Source organism: Larimichthys crocea, chromosome III (genome assembly GCF_000972845.2).
Source record: "Larimichthys crocea isolate SSNF chromosome III, L_crocea_2.0, whole genome shotgun sequence".
Lineage (NCBI taxonomy): Eukaryota > Metazoa > Chordata > Actinopteri > Sciaenidae > Larimichthys > Larimichthys crocea.
In genome coordinates, this window is record NC_040013.1 from 15,595,741 (window position 1) to 15,619,276 (window position 23,536).

Below are 23,536 nucleotides of genomic sequence, written 5' to 3' on the forward strand. Positions count from 1 at the left end.
ATCCCTCTTCTTCACCACATGATGATTTTCCTTCAAAGGTATCCAGTCGACTGGAGTTCAGTCCACATACTCCATTAACTCTCTCTCTCTCCATCTGTCTTTCTCTCTTTCTGTCCCACTGTTCCTCATTTACGGTTGCATTTACTCACACAGACACACAGACACATAAACACATATACACACAGGCTTAGTGGTTATCCTGTGGGGAGAGGCCTGCGGATCCTATTAACAACGGCTATGTTCAGAGTCTACTGTATTTCGCTTTGGATTTCAGCCCTGCACCCCATTTTTACTCACACACACTCACCATGACACAACACAGGGTCGGTTGATAGGCCACAAATAATACAAGTAAATGTTTTGATTGGCTACGAGACTGCAGCCTGTTCTATTTCATCAGATCCCTTGAAGGGGCGCACCATTAAATATGGGAAAGAGCTGGAACTCATCCTCATCTAGTTCACACTACATTTGCTTCCTCTTTGTTTGCCAACGACAAGCAGGGACATTGCATCCACCTCATCTTCCTATGAAGGTGACACCCTGATGACAGTGGGGTCAGAACTCCCACAGGAAAGTGACTTTTTTTTTTCCAATTTCCATTTCCTTGACTAATTCTCTGGCCCTCTTCTTCATCGCAGAGACCTGAGCAACAACCAGATCTCGGAGATAGCTCCTGATGCCTTCCAGGGGCTGCGTTCCCTCAACTCACTGTAAGTAGCCCCAGAGCCAAGTTATCTGCATAAATATCCACACGGTTGTCATTTCCTGTCTCTAAACCAAGTCTGTATTGTGATTCCCAGCGTGCTTTATGGAAATAAGATCACCGACCTGCCCAAGGGGGTGTTTGACGGCCTCTACGCCCTGCAACTGCTGTAAGCAGAACACACACACATTCTGCTGAAACACTGCAGACATATACCAGGCATCCTTTACTCCCACTCAGTAGAGGAGTCATAACCTTCAAATAAACTTTGTACCTGTGCATAGTTTTCTAGATGGAATGCATAATGAATGAATGCATAAAGAAACTTTGACAAGCTGCTTCCCTCCCTCCTTTCCTCCTTCCATCCCACCTTTTTCTTCCCTCCCTCTTTCTCCCTTCTATTGCCCCCTTTATTTAGGTTGCTGAATGCCAATAAGATTCACTGCGTTCGTGCCAATGCTTTCCAGGACCTGCAGAATCTCTCGCTGCTATCGCTCTACGACAACAAGATCCAAACCCTCGCCAAGGGCACCTTCACTTCGCTGCGAGCTATACAGACCCTGTGAGTCCAATGCGTGCGCACACATAAACGTGCCGCTGTACATGCTCTGACACATACTGAGCCGTCACCATAAAACATGAGCCAACACAGGAGTTGTTTACTCGCATGGCTGTGTAATAATACAGGAATGGGCTCATGAGGGAGAGAGGAGAGTAAATCCATCGTCTTCACAAACACATGGACACACACAGCTTGTGTGGGCACTTTGAGATCAAAAATGGCACACACATACCACACCCACTCCTCCCACCACTGTTACCCAGACATCACCAATTCTTTCTAAATGAATCTTTTCTTTTTTTTTCTTTTCCAATAAACAAGGCAGACCACATGCTGTTATTAATACGGACCCCACACTGTGTTGCCTGCGACACATGCAAATAACATGACACACAAAACACCTGTTGAAGATGATGGATAGTGTTGCCCATTGACTCACCACACATACCCGCAAACACATGGAGGGCACCGGGTTTAAGGGTCTCAGTCTAAAACAAGCTTCTTGTTTTGCCTACATTCTGAAGAAGGGGTAAAAATACATGTAGATCCTTCCCCCAGTCCCTGGTCATCCAAACAGCATAAATAAGATACAGCACATACTTTAGAGATGTTAGATGTTTTAGAGATGACTCAATTTTTGGGCTGCTTTTAATCTTTTGTCAACCCCCCCATTTATAGACCAAATGGTGGAAACATCTGTCTGTATAACGCAACATAATTCACCAGCGGCACAAACTACAGCCTTCAAAATACCCATATCCAATGTATGGAAAATTACATCATGATCAAAACATTCTACTGTTCTACAAACTCTACTCTTGTGTGCGTAAATCTTAATGTAATATGTATAAAACAAGTTCTTATACTTCATTCATTTTCTTGTCACAAGTTCAATGAGTATTCATATTACTCTCACAGTGACTATGAAGCTACAGTCGGGAGCCAATTAGTTGTTATTTTTTATTTTATGTTTTATTTTATTGTTTCTTATCAATTTTCATGTGTGTGTTTGTGTCTTGCTCTTTCCTCTCTTTCTTCATCTACCTCTCTAACATTTCTCCATTCTTTCCAATCCTCTCCTCTATCTCTCTGTCTTCCAGTCACCTGGCCCAGAACCCATTTATTTGTGACTGTAATCTGAAGTGGCTTGCAGACTACCTGCGCTCCAACCCCATCGAGACCAGCGGTGCCCGCTGTGCCAGCCCTCGCCGCCTCGCAAACAAACGCATTGGACAGATCAAGAGCAAGAAATTCCGCTGCTCCGGTAGGCCGGTGGCTCAGTGTCATTGTCTTCAGATGCCTCCCTCTTATTTCCCTCTTGGGCTCTCTATCTCTCAGACAGGCTTTGTTGTTTTTAGTCCACTTGTCTCTCTCTTTGCTCTACTATTCTACTTCTCTCTTACTCTCAGCTGGGAGTGGATATTATCTCTGCATTGTTCCCTCTAACTCATACCACATTTAATGAGTGATCATTCCTGGCAAAAGGTTTTATTTGGCCTATCATTTGCTGCGCCGGTGCTCCTCAATCAATATCTCCCCAGATGAACTTGGGGCCAAGGAGAGAGGGATCGTTCACTGTTTCTCCATTTCCTCTCCATATTACCACACTGTGAGTCTGGTTTCACATTCAAACCGCAGCGGGCTGAGATCACCAGTGGAGGCTGGTATAAGGGCTAGAGTTTCTGTACATGCCCACCATTCCTCTACCCTCTGCCAATCTTAGGCTCCCATCTCCCTTCATCTCCATCTCCCCTTGCCCACTCATCGCTCTCTTCCTGCCAGGCTCAGGTTTCCTTCACACACACACACACACACACTGATCCCCTCACTCTTCTCCATTGCACTAACCAGGCCTTACCATCTCCACTCCCTCCACTCTGTGCCCACTATCGTGTTTATGCACTGTGCTACGCTGTCTGGCACTCTGCACTGCTGAGGTTTCACACTTCTTTATAGTCTCATTTGTTTGGCTAGACCGAGCAAAGAAGGGAGTCCATGTGTTTTTCTCTTTCTTTTCTTTTTTCCCTCCACTCTTTTTTTTGGGGTCTTTTTTTCCTTCTTTCTTTCTTTTTTCTTTCTTTCTCACTGTCTCCCTCTTTGTCTCATCTCACTCTTCCTTAGCAACAGATAAATATTTACCACCTTATAACATTACATTGCTAGTTTCTCCACATTGCCATTCACAGAGATAGTCCCAGGCTTCTCTGTTTAACTGTCCTTGAGTCCATGTTTCGTCATATATACAGTAAGCTCTATATATGACTGCTCTGAAGCATAGCGTCACATCGACACAGCTATGCAGGCCAGACCTGTCTCACTGACATCAGTCCCTCTTTCTTTTCTCCATCACAGCCAAAGAGCAGTACTTCATCCCAGGTGAGTGACTTGTAAATGTTCACGCCTATCATAGTCTTCCTCTTTTCTTTAATTATCCACCCGCAGCCATTTAGTGGCGTCATATTTTCCATTACTTACTGTTCATTTAAATAAAATTCTCCCAAGGGATAATTTCAGTATATTACAACTTGGTGCTCATTTTCATAGTTTTGCCATCATTTTCTTGGTAATACCCAACATTTTATTTACCAGGTTAATTGCAGAGAGCTGGAAACATGACGACAATGCTAAAAACAAGTCAGACAGATTTTAAACAAACTTATAGGTTAGGGAAGCTTATGCGGAAGAGAAAACACAAGAGAAACAGCCTGCTGTTTACTTCCTAGTTCAGCTTTGGCATATCGTAGTTGTTGTTTTGTTTTTTTCCTTCATCGTTTCTTGAAAATAAAGGCCAAAACTAGAAAAGACCCAAGTTGTAATTAACCGGAATAATCCTTTAATGTGGATGAGCTCCTGAAGAAATGGTCTGGGCATTCACGAGTAAAAGTTGTTGAAATATGTGTGCTGGTGGTAGTCGGTAAGTATTTATACAAGTGAGACCAGCTAATTGGACCCATGAGTGACTCTACCTATGTGTGCATTTTAATGTGATATACGTGTGAGAGTGTCTGTTTCTCCTCAGCTCTGTTTTCCTAAAAGTCTCAGCAGATAGAGTCAAAAGGAAGTGGCTCTTTGCTTTGGCACGAGCACAGACAGTCACTCACCGAGTGGGGCAGAAAAGGAGGGAGGGAGAGAAGGACAGAGGGGAAGGAAAGTGTGTCCTTTCTATCAGTAAAAGCTAAAGAAAATAAAGCCCACCAGAGGACCCAGATTCCTATCAGCGGATGTTTCCGGACCTCTTAACAAGAGCACTTCCAAGAAAATAACTAGGAGGAGCAGTGATGTGTGTCGAACTCTCTCTCTCTCTTTCTCTCTCTCTCTTTCTCTGTTGGTGTGTGTGTGTGTGTGTGTGTGTGTGTAAATTAATCTGTCTTTGTGTGCCAAGCTGAGATAAACCTCTACATTGGCTTAGAGAACAAATGGGAGTACTATGTAAGCAGAAGGAAGATCAAAGCCAAATGTGATTAATGAGAATTTCACCTTCCCTGAATGATAACAATAAAAGCCTTTCCACAATACACACACACACACACACACACACACACACACACACATGCACTCAACACACGCAATCATTGACAGCATGGGAACCCCATAATACATTGATAATGAGGAACCAAGCTGCAGGGAATTATGAGAACTTCTACAACTCCAGCGATGAGTCATTTTGCGCCTCAGAGAGGGAAAAAACCTCATACCTCTCCTGTGTGTTTTCTCCAGTTTCGTTTAAATACGCTGACAGTAAAAGTGTCACCACCACGCACTTGTGACGATGACGATGACTCAGGCTCAAGAATCTCCCCTGGCTCCTCTACATCCTCAAGATCAAAGCCTTGCGCTGTACTTTCATTGCTTCCTCTGTTACAGGAAATGCCTTTTCCTGTTGTCTGGCCTGGCGAGGGAAAGTTTCTTAATGACCTAAATTACCGTGTCTATCTACACCCTCCGCTAAACCACTCTGAAAAGTGACACAGCTCCAGAAAAAAAAGTCTTTGCACGGGCAGCCAGAGGAAGTTGTTCCTGCGAATGCAATTCACTCATTCAGTGTCCAACCAGATTCTAATAAAGTCAGTGATGAGGGTTTGAGGTTTAGGTTATGGTTTCAAATGCTGCACCATTTATTTAGACAGTTTTTTGATACTCAACTATTGGATTTAGTCCTGGTTGTTTGAGGTTTTCCTGCTCATGATTGTGGTCTGGGTGCCCCACCGTGTCCCGCTGACGTAATCTCCAAACCTCAGGCAGTGAGGTGCACCGACGTGAGCATGCAAAAAGGAATGGGACACAAAACGATATCCGAACAGCAAATGCTGAGTTGTTCCCTCTAAATGGAACATATGCACACACATAAGCTCTACACGCACATATATACACACTGAGACACAATACACACACACACACACATACACTTCTAAGTGGTTCCCAGTGCTGTTTCATTATTGAGCAGCCATGATGTAACTGGCAGCACGCTTTTTGGCACGTAATGTCTATTCATAGACAGAGGAGGTGCAGGAAAACGTCCCACACTCCCCTCGCTGCCTCCTTCTTGCTTGTCCTCTATCAGGACAGACATCTCTCTTCACCTCCCTCACTCACCTGTCATCTCTCACTCCTTTCACTCTCTTCTTTATTGCATGCGTGCACATCCCTCATGCCCTCCTTTTCCCATTTCCTCCCTCTCCTCCCCTTCGAGTCCACCTGTCTACGCACACTTCATGTGCATTACTTCACAAGCCTATCTCCCACCATCCTCTCTCACTCCTGGGTGCTCTGCCTCACTGAAGCCGGCTGTCCAAATCCTCTTTGGCATCCCTATCTCAATCTCCCCTGCTTCTGTTCTTTTCACCCCACTGCCCCCACTCTATCACCTCTCTAAAATAACTCTCCCTTGCCTCCTACCCTTTCATCCCCTTCGCCTTCACCCATTCATCCATCGCTATGAATAGTAGAAGAGCTGCAGGATGTTCTTAAGGGCGCCTAAGGTTAAAGATTAGAAGCCGCCTCTGAGGTTACAACAGGACAAACTGCTGACACACAGCTGTGGAGGGAGCAGATGCGTGATAAGAGCATCATGGGAAAGTGAGGTTGATGTCATTTACGTGCTCTAAGAGTATACGTGTTTGCATTTTTTCTTCTTGTTCAGGTACAGAGGACACCCGCCTGAATAATGCCTGTAACAGTGATCCAGTGTGTCCGCCAAAGTGCCGCTGTGAGTCTAACGTAGTGGACTGCTCCAACCTGAAGCTCACCAAGGTCCCTGAGCACATCCCTACATCAACCAGTGAACTGTAAGGAATCAGGAAAAACAAAAGTCTATTGTAGAGATAGCTTGAAAAGAAAAAGTAATGATTAATGCTGATTTAATTCGGAAAGGAAGAAGGAAAGCAAATTTGCAAACTCACATTAAATATTTAAAGAGAACTTAAAGTCATGTGTTTGTTTGTATGGTTCAACTTTTCAACTTTTTCTTTCCTTCTAGTCGCCTTAACAACAATGAGATCACCACTCTGGAGGCGACAGGAGTTTTTAAGAGCCTTTCCCAGCTGAAGAAAATGTAAGTGAAACTTTCATTGTACATTTCTCTAAATAGTATTACATTTATTTTTCTAAACACGCTTCCCCTCCACCACAGTAATCTCAGCAACAACAAGATCACTGAGATTGAAGATGGGGCATTTGAAGGTGCATCGTCCGTCAACGAGCTTCACCTCACAGCCAATCAGATTGACTCGGTCAGAAGCGGGATGTTCCGTGGCCTTGAGGGATTGCGTATGCTGTGAGTGGTGCACAGACACACAGAATCACACACTTACGTCGATATTTCTAAAACGCGAGATAATATTTCAGATGACTGATGTGCTTCATTTCTTTCTTCTTTAGGATGCTGAGGAACAACAAGATCAGCTGTGTTCACAATGACAGCTTCACAGGGCTGCATAACGTCCGTCTGCTGTCTCTGTACGACAACCAGCTGACCACGATAACTCCCGGAGCCTTCGACACATTGCAGACCCTCTCCACTCTGTGAGACCCTGGCATACACACTACCGTCAATCATTTCTCTTTGAATTTATGTTTTAGTGGTCTTACAACCTCTCTCATGCTCGCTTTCTGCCAGTAACCTCTTGGCAAACTCCTTCAACTGTGACTGCCGGCTGGCCTGGCTCGGTGACTGGCTGCGGAGTAGAAAGATTGTGACAGGTAACCCTCGCTGCCAACGTCCTGGCTTCCTGAAGGAGATCCCTCTGCAGGATGTGGCTCTGCCTGACTTCCGCTGTGAGGAGGGTAGGTAGCACCAAGACACACAGCTATTGTGATCTGAGCTTTGCTTTCTGTATGTCCTTATCTAGACTAGATCTTCAGTTTTGTCGCAGCCTCTCCACTTTTAAATTAAGTCATCTTTCTCTTTGAAAGGAGATATAAATCTCCAGTGTAGTAGATGACCTCCACTATGTGTGATACTAACCTGTCTGGGTCTGACTGATGAAGACTTTAACTGCACTCTATTCTGCAATACGTTATGAGCAAGAGCTGCTTAAAGTGTCTGAGATCATCTTAAATAATGACCGCTATTGTACCACTCTTTTGTTTACTGAATAGATTGCTACTCAGCAGTTCCTAAGCTGCTGGTCGATGCCGGGCTGAGTGGAGCTATTGAGCTGTTTGCCTTATTGACCAGTCAGCCTATTTGCACCTGAATGAATGTTAGACTTGTCTTCAGGCCGCAGGCAGCTTCCATTCTTTGCTCTTGCTGGTCGATATTACATTAGTGAGGCTCCTCTCTCTCTCTCTCTGTCCTATTTTACTCTTCACATTTTTCACTTCCTCTTTTTTCATTGTCTCACTATCAGCTTGAAAGATTGTGCTGTTTTGGCACTGTCTTGCCTTTAGGTGTGCTTTGTCTTTCTACTCTCTCTACATTTATTTTTTTTTCTTTATTTATTTTCTTCTTCTTTTTTTTGCCAGGGACGACAGCTTCATCTTTTGGCTGTTCTCCATGTGTTTCCTACCCTCCTGGTCGTTCCTCCTCTCTAGTTTCTGACTCCCCTCTATCTCCTCTGTCTTATTTTCCCAGGCCAAGAGGAGTCAAGCTGTGTGCCCAGACCCCAGTGTCCTAGTGAATGTACTTGCCTGGAGACTGTGGTACGCTGCAGTAACAAGCACCTCCACTCACTGCCCAAAGGCATCCCCAGAAACGTGACTGAACTGTGAGTTCCTCGGCATTAATTGTGCCAATTGCATTTATATCTTATCAGTTTGACTTCCAGATGTTGTTGTTCCTTTGTCCTTTTTTGAAAGGAAACAAAAGGAGACACTATAAAAAAGGTAGAAAAGAGCTTAGGAGGTATGAAGGAGATAAGAGTTATTGAAAACAGCGAAGGCAAAGAAAACAGATCCCATCATTTTGAGAAGGGGAAAGGAGTCAATAAACCCTGCAGTTATTCTCTCAGACATTCTTCTTCTGTGTTCCCTGCAGCCCTCAGGGCTAGCACTGATGTCACTCTCACACTCAGAGCCAAGGATCAGTGTGTTTGTGTGTGTTTGTGTGAGTGTGCATATTTGTGTGAGGGCCAAAAGCCTGTCCACGGGAGCATAGGGGAGCAAGAGGACATTTTAATGAGCAGTTTTCAATGGAAAGGGGAGGGAATGGGATAGGTCTGGAACTTTCCAATACTGCTTCAAGTGGTTCAGACTAACACACACACACACACACGCACACGCACACATATGCAGACGCACACACACGCTGTGCAAGCCTTAAGGCCTGTCATTGTCCCAGCAGGTGTGACCAGGTGTGCCCCTCTGTTCTGGGCTTTCATCTAGTCATCTGGAGAGTTTGCTACTCCATCATTATCCCAAGTGTCCTCTGCACCATCATTACCTATCATTACCTCTGAACCCAAAGGCACCCCTAACTAACCAGCAACACCCCCCCGCCCCCCTCTTGCCGTTCCCACTATAAGTACAGTCAAAAACAATAGCAGGAGAAAGCCCCTACAGCTGCGCTTAGAGGGACCAGGCCCCAAATCAGTCATTTATCTAGGTGACAGCCCTATGGTAGCACTTTGTGTTACCAATCAGCAGGGTGCTTGCATCCCTGCAGTGGTGGCTCCCTGTACATACATCAGTAGATTAACACACACCCATGCATCAATGCACAGACAAGTGTTTGTACCTAAATCACTTAAGAGAGCGGGGATGCTCAGTCACATTCATGAATTGCTGCTAAACAGAGAATTCACAAAAACGACACTGAGCTGCCCAGTTATTCAGCCGCAGTAGAAGTGATATTTGACACACTATGTGTCTGGGATAGGAAGCTTAATAAGCCTGACTCATAGGCATTAGACACAACACTGTATCAAAACATCTAACAAAAAAAAACAGTAAGAAAAAATTGGAAAAGTTGAAAGACTAAACATTCTGCTGCTTGCTGTAACATGAGATTAAATTGGTTGCTGTGCGTTCCTGGTTCCGCCTCAAGCTCTTCACCTAATGAGTTCACACGGTAAAACTAAACTGTTGACAAAAAAAACGGAATATAATTTCCAAATGTAACTTTTAACACCAGCCAACACCTAATTAAGATAATTAATTACTATAATTTGATATGTTCTGAAATAATCTGACAACCCCTCATTAAGAACCCTGTAGCTTAAAATAAGAAGACAACACAAATGAGACAGAATGTGAATGAGTGAGTGAATGAACATATATGTGGGCTAGGGTGAATAAAAACATATGTGATCAAATAATTCAACACCTCAGAGTAAAAGCCATAAGTTTCATAAGACTTTTACTGTGAAGAAACTGCAGTTTGTGTTACCTGCTTTCTGACAACTGAAGTTGCATTATAAGATTTAATTATCTCAAATAATTATTATAATAAATACAAATGACAGTGGTTAAAAGGTAAACTACAGCACTGCAACAACAAAAATAATAGATTTTTCATAAATGTACAGTTACATAGTAATGTGAAAATATTGTATTTCAAAGATTGTTTCAGGATGCACATCATATTTTGGTCTGAATGGATCATTTTATGACTCGTTATGGACCTGTTTGTGTGATTTCTGCAGGTACTTGGATGGAAACCAGTTCAGTGTTGTGCCAAAGGAACTATCTACCTTCAAATACCTACAGCTGGTGTAAGTTTTCATCTGTCTGCCTCGTCTGTCTCACCATGCACATGAATATAGTGAACTTATGCCTTTTTAATCTTCCTTTCAGAGACCTGAGCAACAACAAGATCAACTCTCTGACCAACTCGTCCTTCTCTAACATGAGCCAACTCACCACTCTGTAAGTCCTGACCAGCGTCAGCCAAGAGCTAGTGTTTCATTCTAGTACTGACAGAAGCATGGAAACAGATGAATTTTATATACATATGTATGTAATTATTTTTACATTGCAGAATCCTGAGCTACAACTCTCTGCGTTGTATCCCCAAAATGGCCTTCAGTGGACTTCACTCTCTCCGACTGCTGTGAGTTTATTTTTATATTCTAAATGCATCCATATATACAGTACATATATATATATGTGTTCATCTTACTGTGTCAGTCTAGGGTTGCGTCTTAAAATCCTATTTTTAATACAGTGAGACTTTCTATTTTTTCTCATGCAAATTAAATGTTTTAAACGTTTCTTTGTTGTCACATAATTTCAACACAACGCTCAGAACAGCAACTTTATTTGAAACAATTGAAGTTATTTTAAAAGAAAGAAGAAAGAAGAGGCTCACTTTTAGACTAAATAAGTTATTAAGGACGATATTTTTACAGCTTGCACTGACTTCAGAGACAGTGCAGCAGACGCTGAGAATATCTGATTGATTCCAGAGGTCTGAAACACAGCCTAAACAGTTATGACAGCTTATGAATTCACACATACACACACACACAACCTACGACCTATTTTCTCTGTTTAAATAGCAGCCATGGGGGCAGCAGCGGCAACAGCGATGTTGTTCCAGCTCCTGCTCCTGCCCACACCTTGTCTTCAGACATCTGTCCAGAAATGCCTGTTCACCTCTAAACGCCCCGAGCTCATCACCGCTTCACCATCAGGGCCAAACACGCGCCCCCAGAATCCACTGTACAAAATCACTCTGACACTGATTACCAGAGAATGTTTGCCCCGCTAACCGTAATGGTTTTGACTCTGCCTCCGGGCTTTTTATGAAGTTATGAAGTCTTTGATTGTGCACTCTCAGTGACCATGGGCTCCCCGTGGATGAATTGGTCTGCTAAATAACTGAGATGTAGAATGTAAATGCACTCGACAGATAGATGACGAAACCAAACCGATCTTTGGACCTGCATCCAAAGATACAGCAGCTGGATACCCAACATTTTAACTCAAATGTACAGTTTAGCTCTGCAAGGCAGAAACAGAGACCAGGCCTAGAAGCAGCATTATGTATGCATCTGTGTGTGTGTGTGTGTGTGTTGGTGCCTATGTGCATAGTGTACATGTTTGTCATCTACTGGCTTGGTGCCTGTTAGCATGTGTGTGGGAGTAGACATATCGGTCTTCCATGTGTGCTCATAGCAGGCACACTTTTTACTACTGACAACAAAGCTTCAACAAAGCCTCTTTTTTACGGCGGGATTCGACTAAAGTCCCGATCATTACGAGGCACAAAGCGAAAGACCCCTTTTAGCGTGGAATGAGAGTGAAGCTCGGTCATCATTAGCTGATGCCGCCTTGCTCGCCCAGGCGCGTTGCTTTGATCTCTAATGAAGCTGCGTCCGTTATTTCTGCTCTTACTCACTCACGCCACCTTCACTTTTAAAATATTCCCTGTGCAAGTGTGCTAGACGCCATGTGAGGCCCTCCCCCAACACACACACCATTCAAGCTCAGAACTATATACAAGCTCAGACACACACACACACACATATATGCACAAGACTGTCTGGACTACCTTATTGTCTCAGTCAGACGGGAGTCCAAATAAAGCAGAAAACTTTGATGTCTTTACTGCTAGTGTGATCAATCATAAGCCTCCCATTAAATGTCAATTGGTGCCACGGCTTTTTTCTCTCTTTCTTTTTTAACTAAGCAATGCTGTGGGGGTGCAACAAAACTGAAGCGACAATGAGCTCTGTTTAATAGCTTCAGCTTTAAGACCCCACACCGGGTTCACAGTTCAACATTGGAAGCTTCATAGAAACCACAGCGAGATCGCAAAGTCGGCTACGAGCGTTGACACACTCCTGCGTGCTCACACATACTGAGGTGCCAAAGCCTTTATAAAGCTGCACCTTTGGCTTTACAGAGCAGTAAAGAGGAGAAGAATCATTAACGCTCACGGCTTCAAACAGACCAGGGGTCTGAGCCTGGCATGGATGTGGTGCGGTTTGGTGCAAGTGTGCACATGTGTGTGCGTTTGTGTGTGTGTGATGGTTGTGGTTTGAGCTGCAGATTAATAAGCTGCTAATTGGCCTGCTGAGTATTAGGTGTGAGGTGAGTGAGCTGAGCTGAGCGCTAGGGCGTTGTCCGCCAGGGTTTGGGTGGGAAGCTGTGAGCAAAGAAAGTGATATGAAAGAGTGTGATAGAGGAAAAGAAAGTAAGACATGTTGGATACACTGCTGCGAGTTAATGTCAGTATCAAATTATCTTTGACGCAAGAGCTAAAGCAAAAACATGGAGCTCAGGGGACTCTCAGAATCACAAGACAGTGTTAACTGGCTGTAGGTGAATAAGCCTGTGTGAACATTTTGAACAAGTTCAGGTGGACATAACTTCTTTTTGGTCATAAACCATCATGTTACCGCTCCAGAAACATCAAATGCAATAAGAGATAAGTTGACATAGATGAGGTGGAGTGATGTAATGACATACAGCTGTAGAAAAAGAAAAGTAAAAGACAGAGAGACAGACAGAGAGAATGTTAGTACGAGAGCAGATCAGGTTTCTTCCTGGAGACTCCCTGGCTCCTTTCTCCCATGAGATCTCTGCCTGGCTGGCACACTGCTGCTGGCTTAATGCCCACAGTATCCTAACTGGTCTCTGACTACCACAGCCCAGCTACTCAGTCCACACTAATAAGCATTCTCCCCTGCACACAGGCCAATTAACGTTTTGTCTCAGATGGTTAGACTGGATATTTTCCCTTTTCATACTCCAGCACAGCTCTGTATCCTTACATTGACCAGCTTCACTGTCTGTATCCTTTCACCTGACTCTTCCGCAGCTTAGCCATAATTCACAGATGAAACAAAGGAGGAAGTAAGGCTTCAAAGTCTGTTTATACATCACTTCTTTTCGTCCGGGCATAGAAAGTCATGTGCTGGTACTGTGGACTGAGCTGTGGTAACATTAGCGTGTGGTCAGCTGAGGGTTGGAGGTGGTAATGACCCAGCGGATTACAGCAGCCATCAGTCATCCAGCCATTAAGCCATGTTGGCTTGTCACCCTGGATAGTAGTCAGACAACAGCCAGGAAATAATATATATAAAAAAAACACTGTATGTGCACACATACTACAATATACATGTGACCAAATATCCAAGCACATAAATATACACACACACACACATACAACTACCCACACTAATGTTTTTCACTGTCCTGCATGTGGTGCAACTCTGTTACCCCCCTCCCTCTGTACACTTGTTGGCCTTGCCAGCCAGACGCACATAGAAACTTGACACCAGTCTTTTCCAGACTAACAGAGCCTCACATCGTTGCCAGCTGCACAAGGCTCAACCAGAAATACAAACCACCTACCAGCCCACACAATACCGAAATATCCCTCAACATCTTTCCTGTTATTTCTTTGTTTTAGTTGGAGGAAAACAAAGAAAAGTATGTAGGACCTGCAACTCATGTTTATTTCATCGATTAACATGCTGTGCTGAATGTGCTAATTATATTCTTGATGGCTCGTGTGGTCTAGAGATCTACAGATCACAGTCTCCCAAGATTTTCAAAATGCCTCGCAGCTTTTTGGCTTTAAATGCGACTCAAGTGATTATCAAAATAGTTGCATTAATTTTCCTGTTTAATTAATCATTTCAGCTCTAATAGGGTTACAGGGTTGCATAAAGGAGTATTTGTATCCTATGCTGAAATATGTTCATGATTGATTGATGAAGTTTTTTTTCCGTCTCTCCTTCCTCACTTCGAAGGTCTCTCCATGGCAACGAAATCTCAGAGCTTCCTGATGGCATCTTCAACGACGTGGCCTCACTTTCCCACTTGTAAGTAGTGACAAAAACACATCTGTGATACCCTCTGCACTTACTACTGAGTTTAAGAATTGTACGAAGTCAACACACACACACACACATACACACACACTTTCAGGCACTGAGGGGGTCTGGTCAGACAGCCGGAGAGTGTGGCTCACAGTGGCCTGTCTGTAGTCCTCTTTGGTGGGCTCCGCATGAGCCAAGCCCTCCCTTAATCAGCCGCAGTCCTGTGGTTAAAGCAACACACAGACCCCTCTACTGTCTCATCTCCCTGTCACATCTCTGAAAACACACACAGAGACGTGCACCAACACACACAGAGATTATCCATGGTCTGTGGACTTTAGTGTTTGTTTTTGCTTTGTTTATTTATGTCTGAAATGTAATGTGTGTCCGTCTGTGTGTGTTATATAGCTGTTGTGGGGCTGTGGACATATGTAAAACTACACAGAAGTATGTTTGTACAATGTGCCCTCTACCATCCAGCCTTGATATTCACATCATCCCTTGACAGTTACTGATCAATAGACCTATTAGTGTAAGAGTTGGAGGGAGGGAAGGAAGGAAGGATAGAGAGAACTAAACAAAGAAATGTTTTCGTAGTGCAGGACAAGAGTCAAGGCTGCATAAAAACAGGGTGAAGGGAGGGGACCATTGATCCACAGTCACAGTCAAGTGGCTTTCATGTTAGCAGATGTCAGGTGTCAGCTATTGGCCCGGCCTGAAAGATGAGCCGTTGTTCCATCGTAATGGAACAGCATCGATTCAGGAGTGTTTGTGCATCCAGCGGGAGGATAGAGCGGCATTGATTCACGGCCACCATGACAGAAGTGGTTAAGAGTGCCTTCTGTTCACACCTTTGCCTATAATTGAGAAGCCCTCCTCAGGATGATGTATGGCACAAAGTGGCATTGAGCTCTAAACTTCAAATTTGTTTTACTCTTTCGAGAAGCAGTTTGTATAGTACACTGAGTTAAGTTTGGCATGCTTTGTGTTATGTGAGGGTGTAGAGACACCTGCTGGTGATGGCGTGTACTACAGTGACACAGCCAGAATTTGGACTCAACTAAATGAAGTTGAAAAACATAACACTGCCCTCCTGCATTATCAAATCAATGATATGTTTATTCTCTCTGTCCTATCAGGGCAATTGGTGCCAACCCCTTGTACTGTGACTGTCGCCTGCGCTGGCTATCAGACTGGGTGAAGACCGGCTACAAAGAACCTGGCATCGCCCGCTGTGCTGGCCCACAGGGCATGGAGGGCAAACTTCTGCTCACCACACCTGCAAAGAAGTTTGAATGTACAGGTGAGTTATTGTGTTGGACATGGAAATATATTGTTAGTAGCACTAAGTGTCATGCAAATCATTCTTACCGGTCTGGCATTTCCCCTAGGAGATGTGGACACTGCAGTTCAGGCCAAGTGTAACCCCTGTCTGTCCAGTCCCTGTCTGAACCAAGGCATCTGTCACAGTGACCTGACAGAGATTTACAGGTGCAGCTGTCCACCAGGATTCAAGGTCAGAACTATATAATGTTACCACCTATTTGAAAATAGGTGAATACGTGTACATCAGTGTGTTGCAGGTATGCATAATTAACCAGCAAAAATGTAACATCTCGTCTCTGTTCTTAGGGCAAGAACTGTGAGTCAGCTCTGAATGCCTGTGTGAGTAACCCATGTGTCAACGGAGGAATCTGCCGAGTGAATGAGGTGGTGGAAGGAGAATACAGGTGAGGCAAGATAAGCTTTGAAATCAATGCAAATAAGGAATGAAACTGTATTTATCTCACAAGGAAATTGGCATAATGAGTATGTATGTTGTCGCAGTTGCACATGTCCACTGGGCTTTGAGGGCCCCACTTGCCAAAGAAACATTGACGACTGTGAAGACAACGACTGTGAGAACGGAGCAACCTGCATCGATGGAGTCAACAACTACACTTGTTTTTGTCCCCCCTACTACACAGGTTAGTCTATACAACACAGCTGGCTCAATAAACAACTGCATAGACTGCAGAGAATCTTGTACAAACAGGCACAATATTTTGTAATCTCGAGAAAGTTACTGAATAATCTACTCTAGTCCAGGCGACAAACTGATTCAAATTGTCTCTGGTTTATTAATGTAAATACTTGTTTATGTGTAGGGGAGATGTGCGAAGAAATGGAGGATGTGTGTGCCCCAGGACGGAGCCCCTGCAAACATCAGTCTACCTGCCTCATCACCTCCACTGGACCCAAGTAAGTGTTTGCTGCCAGCAAACGATGATGATGCTAAATACTGAAACATAGACACAGACTAGGAGGTTGTTTTGTCCTTGTTCAGCTTGATTACAGTATTGTGTTTTTTGTATTGTAGGTGTGTTTGCTCTCCTGGTTATGTTGGCGATGACTGCAGTTTAGACTATAATGACTGTGAGGAGCATCGCTGTCAGAATGGAGCTCAGTGTATGGATGAGTTAAATGGATACTCTTGTGTCTGTCCTGATGGATACAGGTGAGAAAAACAGAGGTTTTATTTTCTTTCCTTTGCTTTACTCAACATCATCCTTCCCACCATAAACCCTCACTCTCTCTCGTTGTAGTGGTCAGTTGTGCGAGGTTCCCCCATCTCCGCTGTCCCTGTGCGAGCTAGCCGACTGCCAGAACAATGCTCCATGTGTGGAACGAGGAGGGCGTGCCCTCTGCCAGTGTCCTCCGGAGTTTGGAGGGCCTCGTTGTGAGAAGCTGGTCAGCGTCAACTTTGTTGACAGAGACTCCTACCTGCTGCTCTCTGACCTTAAAAACTGGCCTCAAGCTAACATCACCTTACAGGTATTTTAAAGTGTGTTAATGTATGAACATTTCAATCATTTGTGTGTACCCTGGCTTTGTAAAACCTGATTTAAATGCTCCATGCAAATGTTCTCTCTATAGGTGTCAACAGCTGAGGATAATGGTATCCTGCTGTACAATGGGGACAATGATCATATTGCAGTTGAGCTCTACCAAGGACATGTCAAGGTCAGCTATGACCCCGGCAGCCAGCCAGGACATGCCATCTACAGGTAAGGTGCCATGTACCTTTGAAAGGCTGACATTTGCTGTCACTGTTCCTGGTGAAAAGGTCTCATCTGTATTTTTATGTCTCATGTCCAATCTCTGTTTCTCTTTGCCAGTACTGAGACTATCAACGATGGCCAGTTCCACACAGTGGAGCTAGTGACCTTTGACCAGATGGTGAACCTGTCAATCGATGGGGGTCTCCCTACCACAATGGACAGCTTTGGGGCGGTGCGGCCCCTCAACGGGGAGGCTCCGCTATACGTGGGGGGTAGGGGCCCTCTCCAGAACACACCTCCCTCCTCTGCAGGCACTCTTAACTACTACACTACTGTCAATCACCACCCCTCCCCCTCGCTTTGTCACCACCGCAACCAACCCCTCCCCTCAACCATGCAACCCTTCAACCCCGTCCTACCTCCACCCAAAACCCAAACCCTATCCTCCACCCGCACCATCCCCTCCTTCAGTCATGACTGTGTTTGTTAGGGGCCACACATTAACTAGACCTCTTTAAATACCACACACACACATTTGTAATGAACAACCATTTTATCTTCACAGATAAAACACAACTCTCAGTAATGACAGCTTAAAACCTATCGTGAACATACAATACACCACTTCATATACTATGTAGCCATTACAGCACATTTTATAGTGTGTGTAGTACGCCCTCTAGTGATTCTGATAAGAACTACCAGATACAGTCTTCAGATTTTATTTATATTTGCATGGACCTGCTTGCAGAATATGCAGCTGCATTTATTTGTAATTTTTGATTTAGCCACTCTTGACATTCACAACATTTGACATTCAAATGTCTTTAAATTTCGCTGATGAATTTCAAAAGAAAGCCTTCCAAGATTTATTGCAATGCAGTCCTCAGTTTCTGGGTTGACATGACATGAGTTTGCTCAGGAGTGGCTCCGACAGTTTGTTTCAGTGATGTGCTGTGTTGTCCTTCATTCATACAACACTACAGGAAACAGTTTCCCATACCTCCTTGCCTTTTGCTGTCCTCTGTTTCAAGGATGATGTGTCTTGTGGTGCTAATGCAAAATATCAAAGTCAGTTTGACAAAGAGATTCTTATATTTGATTCATTTGTTATTGCACTGTTGGGACACACATGTTTGAAAAAGCCTTCCTCCATCACACTCATACCAGCCCTTTGTTAGTTGTCTGTTTGTGATCCAGCATACACGTCTTCACACCTATAAACATCATCTCTTTGCTCTCTCTCCTCCTCCAGGTATGCCAGTGGATGTCCACTCTTTCCGTCTCTGGCAGATCCAGAACGGTTCCAGTTTCCATGGCTGTATTCAGAACCTGTACATCAACAACGAGCTACAGGACTTCACCAAAACCCAGATGAAGCCTGGCGTGGTACCGGGCTGCGAGCCCTGCAAGAAGATCTACTGTGTACATGGCATCTGCCAGCCTGATGGGGTCCAGGGACCAGTGTGCCACTGCCAACCAGGTTGGAGCGGGCCGCACTGTGACCAGCCTGCTACCAACCCCTGCCAGGGCAGCAAGTATGTTAACAAATGGGATAAAATTTATATTGTAGATCCTATTATCCATTGTCTTCTCATACTACAAGCAGTGAGGGAAGAAGTACTAAAATCCGTGTTCTGCAGGAAAATGGCCTCTATGACCTCTATGAGAATGTGTAGGTGACATTTTACTGTTGAGCACGTAGGTCCCGTAGTACAACTTAGGGTTTAGTCCCTAAAGGGGGGGTCAAGATTAATCATGAGATGATTAATGGGACAGGTAAAAAAGTGAAAACCAAGTTCTGTTTTTGAACTTTCCTATTATCTTTTAATTTTGGGATATATCCCTTTGCTGTCAGCTAACAACTCGTAGACATGTCATGGGGCCCCCGACCGGACTCTGCTTTTTGTAATGATCGCAGGCCAAAAAGTTTGGGAGTCTCTGGTGTAAACTTTGACAATTTGTGACTATAAATGTCAGACAAATGTAATGGAGTATAGATTTATTATCCTCTGAGATGCAGTGTCAGGAAAAAATCATACTGACGTACAGTACTGTATGTTCTTTCTCAATGCTGACAATACAGAACCTGTTCAATGCTGCTGCTTCTTGAAACATCAACTTAATGTATTTATTTACTGAGCAGGAAATCTGATCTAGGTGATTGTCTTTTACTAGGTGCGTCCATGGAAAGTGCATCCCACTGGACACTCAGTCGTACCGCTGCGAGTGTGCAGAGGGTTACCGTGGTGCCCTGTGTAATCAACAGGGGGAGCTGTTCAACCCCTGCCGACGCCTGTCTTGCAAGCATGGGCGCTGCCAGATCTCAGACACAGGAGATGCCTACTGTCACTGTGAAAATGGCTACACTGGGGAACTTTGTGATGCAGGTTGGTTTGCACAATATCAGTTTGCAACCCTAATGACAAAACATTTTTAATAAAGTGATCATTGTATTAATTATACTAATGTCTGTTTTCCAGAGTCTGAGTGTCGAGGGGAGCCTGTGCGAGACTTCTACCAGGTACAGCGAGGCTACGCCATCTGTCAGACAACACGCATGGTCTCCTGGGTGGAGTGCACCGGAGTTTGTGACACGGGGGCCTGCTGCGCAAGCCAGAGAATGAAGCGCCGGAAATACACCTTTGAATGCAGCGATGGAACCTCCTTCAGCGAGGAAGTGGAAAAGACCATCAAGTGCGGCTGCATGGGCTGCATGTAGCACCATTCACTCACATTTCCTGCCACTGCCGCAGAGCAGAAGATAGAAAGGAAGAAAGGAAGGAAGGAAGGAAGGAAGAGAGAGGACTGGAGGATGGTGAGGGAGGGAAAGAAAGAAAGAGAGAGAGTATAAAGAGTATATATAAAACCTCTATCTATATATTATGGACAACAATGTTTGTAAAATAGGACATTTCCTCCCCTTCCAAGGGTGTGTGACCTACAGTAACACAGAGAAACCAACATCATGAGCAACAATGTAAAAGTGACAACAACGGCAACAAAAACCATTGTATCCGAAACATTGTTCCAAGGGGGTCCAGAGATTTCAAAGGTGTTGCATTCAGAGTGAGGCATCCCTCCAACCCAAATTAACCAGTGTGAATTCCCCATCCATCCGCAAGGCCTCTGACAGCCTAGCCACCATCTACCATCTTTACTTCGTGGAGGCAGTGAGGACTGTGGGGTCCAGCCTAGCTAAGAATGGCAGAAGCGAGGCAGAAAAAGACAAAAAGAGAGAAAGAGCTGGACCGTTCGACTTGGCAAAGCTATCTTGAGTTGAGCTTGGCTGGGTTACCTGGACTAGGCTGGATATGGTTTGGGTTGAGTTTAAGTTGGTGTTGGTTTGGTGTAGCAATTTCTCTGCCAGGATACAGTCATCCATCCACACATGCACATGTAGAAGTGAACAAAGGAAAGGTAGGGTTAGAGTGGCACATAATCCAGTGCGGATGTCGTGGCTTCAAGGCCAGGTGGTCTGGTGTCACAGTTGTTTGCTGTGAGGTACCGTAATTTAGAAACTCCATAAAAATAGAGACTGCACTGAGTAGCAGCACTGAAAAACGACACCCCTCTGAAGTACATGATCACGCATGCATGGCATACATACATTCACACAGTCTTAACGCTAAGTGCGAGGGCCTGTGTGGTTTAACGATCTATTCTGTTCATACAGCAAACCGATCTGGTGCTGGCTGTGCCCAGTGGTTATCAGTCCCCCAGCATACATTGCCTCAGGGTTAGGATGATTTGCATAATCCCACCCCCTTTGAGCAGGAGTCTGTTAAGACCTGCTCCTCTTGATGCCTGCAGTATTAAACTTGTGCAAACTGTTGCATGTGTGGAGAAGAGTTTGCCAACAAATATGTAGAGCTTCTTAATATCATTATAAATGTTATTACAAAACAAAAGGTTACAGAATCATCTTCTGATTTTTGTTTTGTTCTGTCTAATTTCTCATATTGATTTGTTTTTATTTTTGTTATATTTTGTTATATTTTGTCTCAAGATGTAACCTAACTCCTTTAGCCGACCCCCCAACCCTCCCCAACAACCCTTTATATAGAAATGCCTAACAGATTCTAATATATATATATTTGTATTTCATTTTGGTATAGTATTTTTCTATGTTAAAGAGTAAGTCTGTTTCTGGAAGCTTTGGGACTGGTGGAAAGGCATTCAGTTGGTTCCCTAGGTGTTTTTATTCGTTGATCTCACTTGCGCCAACAAGGTAATTAATTACGTTAATTGGCCAAAAATACAGCAGCTGGTTGGCCTTGTTGTATAGGAGGCAGTATTGGTCTAGAAATATGTTTAATATTGTATATGTTGTCTTCCATGTGAATATTACATCTAATTCATGAGAGTCTGTGCTTGTTTTTATTTATTTTATCTAAAGGCGTTTTCCTGTAGAAAGTGAAAGGCATAAATGTTGCTGACTTTCAAATATTTTCAAAAATTTCAAAAAGATGAAAAAAGGTAAAATAATGAATAAAAATAGCATAAAAATCTGTAAGGTATTTGTAACATCACTTAATAGCGAGTTACAACAGTGTTTTCCTCCTCTCTGGCTCAGACATTCCTCATTTGCTGCAGGGGCTGGAGAGATCAGAGCTGGGATTAAGAGATGTCCCCCTCAAATTTACCTTGTAATTACCATACCACACTTTAAAAAGGCTTCTGATTGTTTTCATGTTCATTTTGTTGAAGTGCTGGGTTGTAATTTCTATCATTTTAATTTGAGAAATGTTTGCCATAGAAAGGTGTTTTTTAGTTCAACAAAGTTAAAGTAGTCAAGCTCAACTGATCATAAGCTGCTGTCAAGCCAGAAGAAATAGGATGAAGTTGTTTCTGTGGACAATGATCATTTCAACATATCTCATCCTAGATCTGTTCGAGTGGGCAACTGTATGAAGCGTTACATGCCTACTACTGACAGATAATAAATGAGAACGGTCTGGACATTTCAATGTCTGTCAGTTCTTACTGGCTATCTACACAAAAAAAGAAGAAATGGTGCCAATTACAGTGAACACAACAGTCATACCTGAATGTATAAATGTGTATAGATAAATATGACCTATGCTTATTCATGAAGTGGTAACTTTTAGCTGTTATTTAGTTTCCAATGTAAGATATAGAAATCACATACTGTTCAATACGTGACAGTCCATCAGGATGGCTTAAGGCATTGTTCTCCCTGCAGATTGGGATTGTGTTTTATCCATTTTGCTGATCTAAATGTTAAAATGTGTGAAAGGCTGCAGACACAAATCTCAGCTTGGTACAATGCACACAGAGCTCCTATTCATATTGCTACCCATGTTGACTTTGTTTTACATGCTGTTGTTGTGATCCCAGTGGTGTACAATAACATTAAAAGAAGATCGCATAAAGGATACTGATGAACAGTCACTGTAATTCTTAGGCTGTGTGCCTCATAGAGGTGCATCTTTAGTCGAATGTGGCTTTCCTTTTCATGTCTCCTTTCCTTCCTCTGCACTGATCTGTACTGGACAGGTGCATTCAACTTCCTGGTAGACATCTTAGTGGTGCTTGTGCTATATTGAGATGTAATTCAGTTATCTGGTCACATGACCAGAAACACAGATTTTCCATCCTATGAACTATATACATAAGTATGTTATTGTAAACGACACAATGTCTCTGTTGTATTGAACTGGTGCAAAAACTTAAGAAATATCCCTGGTTGGGTTCTGTCTGTTTGTTTTTTGTTACAGGATTGATGGTGGGATTAAACTGAAAAAACTCCCAATAATGCTGAATGTATGTAGTGCCACCGACAAAATGTTTACCAAACCTCCACTCTTTTTCATTAATTAAACTTAAATGTGTGTGCTTTTAAGAATGTGTCGTCTTTTTTTCTTTTGCCTAATGTCTTATTCGTTATTTGACAAAAGTTAAAAGTCCTCCAAGCCAAATGGATAAAGAAGTCTTTATATATTAGGTGACACCATTATAACTGGGCGAACTACATCATGTGATATGATTGAAAGCT

The 23,536-nt window shown here is 43.5% G+C and overlaps 1 protein-coding gene across 5 annotated transcripts in view; it reads left to right on the forward strand.

Annotated features, from left to right (window-relative positions):
• Positions 1 to 23,383, forward strand: part of slit1a (slit homolog 1a (Drosophila)) — an 83,897-nt gene extending 60,514 nt beyond the window's left edge. Inside the window, exons 11-37 of one of the 5 annotated variants that reach the window (XM_019260840.2) lie at positions 642 to 713; positions 804 to 875; positions 1,125 to 1,268; positions 2,369 to 2,532; positions 3,621 to 3,644; positions 6,409 to 6,553; positions 6,745 to 6,819; positions 6,898 to 7,041; positions 7,146 to 7,289; positions 7,384 to 7,550; positions 8,341 to 8,473; positions 10,349 to 10,417; positions 10,500 to 10,571; positions 10,684 to 10,755; positions 14,408 to 14,479; positions 15,616 to 15,779; positions 15,868 to 15,992; positions 16,109 to 16,206; positions 16,304 to 16,443; positions 16,624 to 16,717; positions 16,836 to 16,973; positions 17,062 to 17,290; positions 17,393 to 17,523; positions 17,635 to 17,828; positions 18,773 to 19,055; positions 19,696 to 19,907; positions 20,001 to 23,383. In XM_019260840.2, the coding sequence (XP_019116385.2) occupies positions 642 to 713; positions 804 to 875; positions 1,125 to 1,268; positions 2,369 to 2,532; positions 3,621 to 3,644; positions 6,409 to 6,553; positions 6,745 to 6,819; positions 6,898 to 7,041; positions 7,146 to 7,289; positions 7,384 to 7,550; positions 8,341 to 8,473; positions 10,349 to 10,417; positions 10,500 to 10,571; positions 10,684 to 10,755; positions 14,408 to 14,479; positions 15,616 to 15,779; positions 15,868 to 15,992; positions 16,109 to 16,206; positions 16,304 to 16,443; positions 16,624 to 16,717; positions 16,836 to 16,973; positions 17,062 to 17,290; positions 17,393 to 17,523; positions 17,635 to 17,828; positions 18,773 to 19,055; positions 19,696 to 19,907; positions 20,001 to 20,239 (3,616 nt within the window). In that variant the 3' untranslated portion in view covers positions 20,240 to 23,383. The remainder of the gene's footprint in view (positions 1 to 641; positions 714 to 803; positions 876 to 1,124; positions 1,269 to 2,368; positions 2,533 to 3,620; positions 3,645 to 6,408; positions 6,554 to 6,744; positions 6,820 to 6,897; positions 7,042 to 7,145; positions 7,290 to 7,383; positions 7,551 to 8,340; positions 8,474 to 10,348; positions 10,418 to 10,499; positions 10,572 to 10,683; positions 10,756 to 14,407; positions 14,480 to 15,615; positions 15,780 to 15,867; positions 15,993 to 16,108; positions 16,207 to 16,303; positions 16,444 to 16,623; positions 16,718 to 16,835; positions 16,974 to 17,061; positions 17,291 to 17,392; positions 17,524 to 17,634; positions 17,829 to 18,772; positions 19,056 to 19,695; positions 19,908 to 20,000) is intronic. The other 4 variants (XM_019260841.2, XM_010744525.3, XM_010744532.3 and 1 more) reach the window with 4 other exon arrangements.
• Positions 23,384 to 23,536: the final 153 nt, after the last annotated feature.